At 37.7% G+C, this 8,708-nt stretch overlaps 2 protein-coding genes across 2 annotated transcripts; both read right to left on the bottom strand.

Annotated features, from left to right (window-relative positions):
- Positions 1 to 2,592: 2,592 nt before the first annotated feature.
- LOC132172619 (uncharacterized) lies at positions 2,593 to 3,688 on the bottom strand. Its single transcript, XM_059584153.1, has one exon. The coding sequence runs from the start codon at positions 3,406 to 3,408 to the stop codon at positions 2,713 to 2,715; it is 696 nt and encodes a 231-aa protein (XP_059440136.1). The 5' UTR covers positions 3,409 to 3,688; the 3' UTR covers positions 2,593 to 2,712.
- Positions 3,689 to 4,711: 1,023 nt separating this feature from the next.
- Positions 4,712 to 8,155, bottom strand: LOC132172520 (trans-resveratrol di-O-methyltransferase-like). The gene is made up of 2 exons (XM_059584035.1): positions 7,385 to 8,155; positions 4,712 to 5,083 (listed from the first exon to the last, which is right to left on the bottom strand). Exons 1-2 carry the CDS (start codon positions 8,153 to 8,155, stop codon positions 4,781 to 4,783), a joined length of 1,074 nt encoding a protein of 357 aa, XP_059440018.1. The 3' UTR covers positions 4,712 to 4,780.
- Positions 8,156 to 8,708: the final 553 nt, after the last annotated feature.

The raw sequence follows: 8,708 nt of genomic DNA on the forward strand, positions 1-8,708 counted from the left end.
GAAATTTTCCATTTCTGACACTTATAATATTCACGCGCGAGACACGTCAGGAACACCACGTCAGGGACGTTTTCTGACGTGTCAGGCAGCCTGACACGTCAGAAAACGTACGTCAGAAAAAAATCATTTTCTTGTAGTGTTTCAACTGACCCAGTGACTAAATTTTTGAAAAAAAAAAAAAAAAAAAAAAAACTTAGAGAGATTTAAATTTTGAAGGGTTGACTCAGGGAGTTATTATTATACATTTACCCTAAAAAATATAAAGAAAGTTATTGCGTTGTTTATTTGAATATGAAAACAAAAAAGTAATTTTATTCCTTATATTTAAAAAAAAAAAGAAAAAAATTTAAAAAACTACCGCTAGCACTCTCATCCGTGTAGACCTTCAATTGCAATTGGCCTCTTGCTTAAGGATAAGGCCCAACTTGAATTGAACTCTATATATGCATGGTTGACACAAAAATTCAAGCTGGTCCCTTTTTCTCCCCACTTTTCTGAGCAAAATTGAAGCTGGAGCTGTACTTGCATGGAGCCTCATCTTTCACAAGTGGTGGAGCTGTTGTCAAATTTAATATGCAGTTGAAAATTGAAATAATGGGTGTGGGTGAGCACATGGGTGGCATATAAAATTAGGCTTCTTTTTGTATAACATTGTGATAAATACAATATGGTATACATTTTTGTTGAAATGCTGGCTTGGTAGGATAACTTAACGTACCATTTGGCATTTATTAGTAGGGCATGTGGTTGGGGACCTATCCTTACAATTGGGTTGTCATTGGCAACTCTAAAGATTCTTAAATTCTTTATAAAAGTTATATTTTTTTTTACTAATGCCTTGGCAATTTTCGAATAATTACTTTGATGGTTCCATCTTTTTATTTTTTTTTTATTTTTTTTTTTTGGCTAAGTTGATATGCTTGACTTGGTTCCAGTACCCCTGCATGTGATAGCTTGCCACTACTTAGTGTGGGTGTTTTAGTTCACTGGTGAACACTGAGGCCCCGTTTGCTAAACGAATTTGGTTCAATACTATTCATCTTACCCTTTTGTTTTTTCAACATTCTCTTATTTTTTATATCACATCAATCACTTTTTATTACTATTCAAATAAAAAAAATCACTACAAAATACAATATTTTCATTTTTCCATATCAAACATTCTTACTTTTTCACTTTTTCAAAATATATATATATATCCTTATTTATTTATTTATTTTTATATCAATCAATTTTTGCTATAGTATCGAACCAAAACCCTTTAACTAACACACCCAGATGGCTGGACTTAAGACTTAGGGTTTAGGGCCGTAAATAAATAAGTCAAATCGACAAACTGTTCATTAAACTTGATTCATGACTGTAGAAACTCGCTTAATTATTAAGTGATACATGCTCGACTCGCTTCAATTACAGCCCAATATTTTGTTTTTGGAATTGAAAATTTATATCAGGCTGATCAGGACATAAATCAATCGCATTATTAGGATTAGATTGGCTTATCGACCTCCTTAGTCGTTTAATATCTCATTTAATATCAAGTGCAGGATCAAACACAAAATTAGGAAGAAAGATTGTAGATAATATGATTCACAATAGGGGCAATGGGCCAATCAGCACAATGGTTGGCATTGTTGATAGCCGTGATAACTTGAGAAGCATCACCTTCCACAAAATATTGGGAGAAGAAAAGGAATATTTAAGAAGCAACATCAACATAGGGGGGCAATGGGCCAAAATGGGGCCTTTAATTATGAGTTACATGTTTCCAAATACTAGCTGTGTTGCGTGTACATATTAATAAAAAGCTGCCGATGGCTTCAAAATTCTTCCCCAGTAACCCAATTTCCTTGGCAACTCAAATGCTTGTGGGGTCAAATTGATATTGATCCATAAACATGACTTATCCACGTCTTTGGTGCATCATAGTCGTAAGGTGTGGTTTCATCAGAAGGTTCATGTCATTTTCCAATGTTACCTTCATCTCATTTTATACAGAAGTTTCATCCCACCTAAACCTCATTTACCAAAAGCCTTGTAAAAGTATCCATCAAACGTGATGTTGACACAATCTTCACATCCTGATTTGCATGGAATTAGGAATTGAAGATCATGATGCTGCGTTCCCTCGGATAAACTTCTCTTAATAAAATGTAAATTACAGAAGAAATGCGAAAATAACACGAAGAGATTTACGAGTGGTTCGGTATTAGACACTTACGTCCACTATTTGGAAAGAGCTCGAAATGACTTATCTCTTGCTTTTATTCTTTAATGAAATTTATTCCTATTTGTAACACAATTAGGGTAGGTAAAACTAAAGATAAGTATGGTGATCATCAAATAATTCTTTTAGGAAAAAAATCATATTTAGCCCCTGATTTGGATTTAGTCATTAGGTTTTCAATTCAAGAACAAGGCCTTCAAGTTTTGTACACGTTAGGTCTCTTTGTCAGTTTTTCGTTAAAGTTAACGATTTGTCATTTACTACATGTGGCTTGTTTAACACATCAAATTTGATTATGATCAATAAATTATCCTATAAGAAATATACATATCTTATATTCTATAAATCTTGATGCAAATCAAAAAAAGAAAAGAAAAGGAGAAGTAAAACTCTCCTTTCACATCAAGAATTTGGTTCATTTTATGCAGAAGCAGAATTTGGCATTGCACACCATGATGCTAAAGGGCCACGAATGCCAGGGATATTCAGTCAGCCACGCTTTTGACCATCTTGTTCCCTGGGGACCTATGCTGATGCAACAGAGTTGTGTTTGTGTCAAGATAATGGAGGACTATAACCATAACAATGGAGGAAACAAACATGGGTATCGGCCCAAAAAACCATAGCAGCAAATCCAAAGCAAAATAAAGTGCTCTAAGCCCGAGTGACCAAAAATCACCACCTCTTATAACTGCCACTTCCACATTCTGCGCAGGTATGTTGCTATCTGGGGTGCTTATCAGATAGTTTGCATGGACGAAGCTCCTTGCTGACTGAACAAAGCATGAAAAAGCGAGGAGGAAGCAGGTTAGGAGGCTTATGTACTTGATAGACATGGTGGATGGCCTTGTGTCTCCGTAGATTAATTCACTCTGCAGAAATTCTTTAGAGGAGTTTGCAATCCAAGCACCAATGAGAGAGCAGAGCGTTAAAGAGACTGATGCCAAGAAAGTTGCAGCTGATGTGTTTGATGATATGACAGATAGAGCTACTCCAACGTCCCGTTTATCAATCTGCATAATTCTTTCCACCCAAGCTATTTTGTCGTTGTTCTCAAAACCCATCACCGTGGTGTGCGGACAATTAAGGTATCTGTAGAGGAGGAAGAGATGATAGGCAAACATTATGAGCAGTCCACAAGGGACCAACACCAAATCAAGGTACTCCTTTTGGAAAGCCATAATTTTTTTTCCTTCATGCAGATTCACAGAAATATTGGAGTCTTTTAACTATATTTTTTGCTAGCATATAGCTTTGACTAGGCTAGTAGTCATATTGGAGTAGCTAATGGCAGCTACCACATAACTCTGACTTGGCAATTAGTCATATAAAAGTTAATATGCATCCGAAACTTTGTAGTTGAGGCTCTCATTTTTTGCCTTTGCGTAAAGTCTTAGACGTGTAATTATTAACAAAGTTGAATTATTAATGTGAACTAAAGAAAATTTATGTGTTTCTAGAATGTAGATACCTAATGTGTATGAACATAAGCTGTGAGCATGGCCAACTGTGACCGAACGACTTTTCAATTACTGATTATAAATGTTATCATCTGGCAGCAATTTGAAATTAAAAATAACTCCACCTACCTGGATTTTTTGTCTATTCTGTTTTGTTATCTAATTGATGAGAATGTTGTGATGGGTTTCCATTAGAGTTATCTACTTCAATTCCCTGGCTGACCCATCATTATGTTGGTGCATAATCTAAAACAAAAAATTAAATGCTCCTAAGATGCATTACATAATCGTTTTCTTTAAGAAGTTATTTGTCCCTACCAATTTTGATCAATTGGTGTGTACTAGGTTACAACAAATACTCCTGTTAGATATAATGGTATGTGTTTTGTGCAAAATGAAACTAAACCAGAACACGCTTAGAATTTCTATTCTAGCAAGGAGAGAGAGACACGAATTTTAAAAATGCACAACGATTATTTAATTATAGAGTAATGCTAGGTATTACATTTTTATCCCACAATGCTAATATGGCAATCCTAACCAACTTTTGGATTTTTTTTTTTTTAATAATGACCGATCCAAGGGTTAGGTGGAACTAACACATCAATATTGTGAGATAATTATATGATAAAAATGTAGTTTCTAGCATTACTCTTAATTATAAAAGTTAGATCATAATTGTTAGTTTCAACGTGTGTGCGCCCCGTGCGAAAGAGCATACACTCAAGTTTTGCTTGCTTTAAGCAATAGTTTGGTATGAGTTGGGCATTATAAATGCCTACATTAATTTCTTTTCTTCCAAGTCTCTTTAAAATATTCCCAAACCGTCCCCAAAGAGTAGCTCAATCGGTTGTGAACCACGCCTCATGAAGCGGACGTCTCTAGTTCGAATCCCTCCTCCCCCTTCCCTTGTGTGAACATGTCAAAAAAAAAAAAAAAATTCCCAAACCATGAACATAGATATATTCATAATTATACTAAATTTGAAAACTCTTGTAACCCATTAGTCATCCATATAGCATTCAAGCTTACAGTACATGATTATTCTACTGTCATACAAATCTTAGGACAATACATAGTTGTTGCTAAGGTCCTAAGGATAAACCTCAATAAGGGACCTTAAACCAAACATGGGTGTTATCTTGTAGCGACTGAAACCAGCCTCCAAGAAGAGCTTTTCCCATTCCTTCTCGCATCTCTCTCTTCCAGTGACCAGAGCCATCATCAACACGTCAAAAAAGAGCTTTGCTTCGGTTATTTCGTGTTCATCTTTGATATCATGAATCACTATATCTATGACGATCACCTTTCCCCCTTTTTCTTTGTTTAGTATAGCTTCTCGGCATTTTTTCAGTACCTTCACACAATCCTCATCACTAATTGAGTGTAAAACCAACTGCAAATTAGTCATTATCACCATCAAGAAAAATGAAAAAATTATGTAATTTATTAATCCAACCATAAAGAACACAACCAACAGTATAATCATCCTCTAGGATTGTGTCCTTCCTCATTGTATTAAATAGCATGCACAGTTTGCCGAAGTTTGAACCTGACTAGCAACTTGGGCATAATATGAGGAGAAAAGCAGCGTATAGTAGTAAATTTTATGTTGCTCGTGAAAAACATTTGCAGATCAAGCTATAGAAGGAAATCCAAGAAACCTGCCAAATTTTATGTTATCCAAAAGTGCAATCAACCACATATTCCTATTGAGTGGGATGATATGAACAAGGGAGTGAGGGAATGGAGGGGCAAAAGTCTCTGAGCTGTGATTTGCAAACTGTTAGAAATGGGTCTTGGGCCTAACTCAACCCAAAAGCTAGCTCAAGAGTTGAGGTTTTCCCTCACCTTATAAATGGACAATCTCCTTAATACCCAGACAATGTGGGACTTCCAACACGCCCCCTCACGTGTGGCGGGAGGACATCCAAGCCAACACGTGCGACAATGGGTGACGGTGGGCCACAGCCAATTAATTGGGTTAGGCTCTGATACCATGTTAGAAATGGGTCTTGGGCCTAACTCAACCCAAAAGCTAGCTCAAGAGTTGAGGTTTTCCCTCACCTTATAAATGGACAATCTCCTTAATACCCAGGCAATGTGGGACTTCCAACACAAACTAGCATGGGGCTCTGCTATTTATAATATGTGGAGGCAAAGAAATGTTGTGAAGTTTGGTAATCAACTTATCTCGGAGGAAAGAATGCTTCTGAAAATGTGTTGGGAGGTTAGAACTAGAATTTTGTGAAAGGGGAACTTCAAGGGTAACAGAAAAAATATGGCTCTGTGCTGGTTGGGAAATCCCTGTCACTAATCTGGTACAAAAATCTCTCCTGATTCTTGCGGTGGTTTTTAGTCTTCCCTGTCTGGTTGGTTGTGTTGCTGGTGACTTGGTGGAGTTCTTGTGGCTGTATGCTGCTGGGCTAGTGCTGTGTAGAAAATGCTGCTGTTGAAGAGCTGCTGCCAGTGCAGAGAAGGAATTGTAGATATTACGGATAAGTGATTTCTGTCTAGTGTTTTGTCTGTCTGTATTAGTCTTGGTGTATTGTCTGAGTTTTCAGTTTCTTAGCTAGAAGTAGCAAAATTCTATAGGATGGCTGCTACTCTGTTACTTTTCTTTTAGAGGGTTTTTTTTGGGTGCTTTTGTGGTTTGTAGTTTTGCTGGTTTTGTAGCCTTTTGGCATATTCTAGCAAGTTTTGCTGGAGTGTGTAGAATTATTTGTTAGTTGATAGTTGAAAAACTAATCGACTCCCAAATTAAACAATCATGTGCGGAAATAAATCAATCATCAAGAAACACAAAGATTTGTTTACGAAGAGGAAACCATTTAGAGAACTCTCTAAATGTAAAACCTCTCCGGGGCAGTCAAACCCAGGAAATCAACTAAATCAGTAGAATAACAAGAAATATCTTAATGTCGAAGACTTACATAACCTATGCACTTTGACATTTAAGTATACCAGACAAGCGACCCACTTATCTGCTACCGCAGTAGTTCTTCCAGAACATCTGGATTGTTCCTTCTACGTGATCTCCCTTCACCGGAACTCCGGTTGACTTCGATTTCTTCAACTCCTTGATAAGCCCAAGATCTCTTAAAACCTAATTAGAAATCGTACCTTTACCTCTATGCATCGTTTCATATAAATAGAAACTGGACTCCTAGTCCAACCAAAATACAAATTTAAAAGCTAACAACCTTATCTATTATAAGGCGTCCGGACGAGTAGTAAGCTCGTCCGGACGAGAACTAGTTTCTTCGTAAAATATACATGCAACTTACTAGTCGTCCGAACGACATCAATGACCGTTCGGACGAAGCTAGGTTAAATACGCTAATTCTAGTTCTCTGGAGCGGCGCGTTCGGACGAAGGTGCAGACGAGACTTCAGACGAACCTCTCGGGTTTTTGGCATATCATTCTCGTTCGGACGAAGGTGCAAACGAGACTTCAGACGAACCTCTCGGGTTTTCTTGCATATCAATCTCGTCCGGACGTAGTGCAGACGAGCCTCCAGACGAGACCCTGTGTGATTCACATATTTTGCTTATTTTGCTATCTTTCACACTGCACAATGTAACAAGCTAATTAAAGACAATTATTTTGTTTACACGAATCCAGCCAATTTAACACTTCTTAAACTAACAATAGTAAAATTCATTCATCCAAAAAATAAATAAAATTAATGCATACCTTAAGTAGAATGCCATCTGTCGGAGGGATAGACTGAAACATATCACCTCCAACATAATTCAACTTCAAACTGTCTGTCAAATTAGCTACAACATGTGGAAGATCAAACACTGTGCATTTCAAGTGAGGGAATGCCTCAGAAATGATCCTGGAGCATGTTCCAGTACCACCCCCAACATCAATCAACGTGTCCAACCCCTCAAAAACTGCCTTGCAGTCTCTTACAACCAAGTTCATCATTCCTGAATCACTCGCCATTGCCTCATTGAAAAGATTATTGAATACAGGATTTTGGTTTCCATACTCCCACAATCCCATCCCATGTGCACTCTCAAATGCTGTGACCTTGTCTTCCCGGAACCAGTTTCCCAAGAATTGCCATGGAGTTACCAGAGCTGGCTCAAGCATAGCCAAAACAAACGGTGACAAGCTGGTGACATTTTCTTTGAGGAGGATCCTCGATGAAGGTGTGAGATCATACGCTCCTTCTTCTTCTTGATTTTTGTTGACTCTTGTGGTAGCAAAGAAGCCACAGTGAGCAAGCAAGCGCATGAGGCGGTGCACAAAACCAGCTTTTGTAGGGTGAATCTGAAGCGCAGAGACCAAGCCATGGAGAGTAATAGGTTCCCCATGGCTGTGGATTATGTCTGGTATGCCTAACTGAACTGCACATTTCAGAGACATGGAACGTACGAAACTGAAAACATGTTTATACAAATGGGATTGTGCTTGAAACAACTCACTTGCTCCATGGCCATGAATTTGTTCCATAATTTATTAATTAATTAAATTATTATTTTTTTTTTCTTTTGAATTCCTCTGCACGCACGGCAGCTCCCTCACGCTGCCGTACGTGCAGATCTGCACCACTGCACCATGGTGAGAGCTGGAGAAAATTTTCTCCAGCTCTCATTTTTCTCTCTCTCTCTTCAAAAAATCAATCTGAAAAACCCAGAAAATCTTCAAAATCGATCTTCTCCTCTTCTTCTTCTTCTCTTCTCCTTTTTTTTTTTCTTTTTTTTTCTTCTTCTTCTCTTCTCCTTTTCTTTTTCTTCGATCTGCTGCATGCTTCTCAATTTTTCCCCTTCACCTTTTGTTTCTCTTCATCCTCCAGAGGTGCCGTGCAGACTGCAGAGAAGCAGCTGGGAAAAAAAAATGTGCTGCAGGGAGATTGAGACAGGAGAGAGATCGAATGTGCTGGGAAAAAAAAATGAAGAGGTAAAAAATAATAAGTGGGAAAAAGTTGAGGGGAGAAATAAAAAGAGGGAAAGAAGTTCAAAATCCCGCCCAAAGGGGGCCAATCGAGGTAATTTCCTGACGTGCC

The sequence above is a fragment of the Corylus avellana genome, chromosome ca2, assembly GCF_901000735.1.
Source record: "Corylus avellana chromosome ca2, CavTom2PMs-1.0".
NCBI classification, from domain to species: domain Eukaryota; kingdom Viridiplantae; phylum Streptophyta; class Magnoliopsida; order Fagales; family Betulaceae; genus Corylus; species Corylus avellana.

What these genes read in the sequence shown, in the direction of transcription:
- LOC132172619 (XM_059584153.1), bottom strand. Translation starts at nt 3,408, where the DNA reads ATGGCTTTCCAAAAGGAGTACCTTGATTTGGTGTTGGTCCCTTGTGGA.
- LOC132172520 (XM_059584035.1), bottom strand. Translation starts at nt 8,155, where the DNA reads ATGGAACAAATTCATGGCCATGGAGCAAGTGAGTTGTTTCAAGCACAA. An exon ending in CAGATGGCATTCTACTTAAG is followed by an intron (nt 5,084 to 7,384) that starts GTATGCATTAAT and finishes ACTAATTTGCAG; the next exon opens with TTGGTTTTACACTCAATTAG.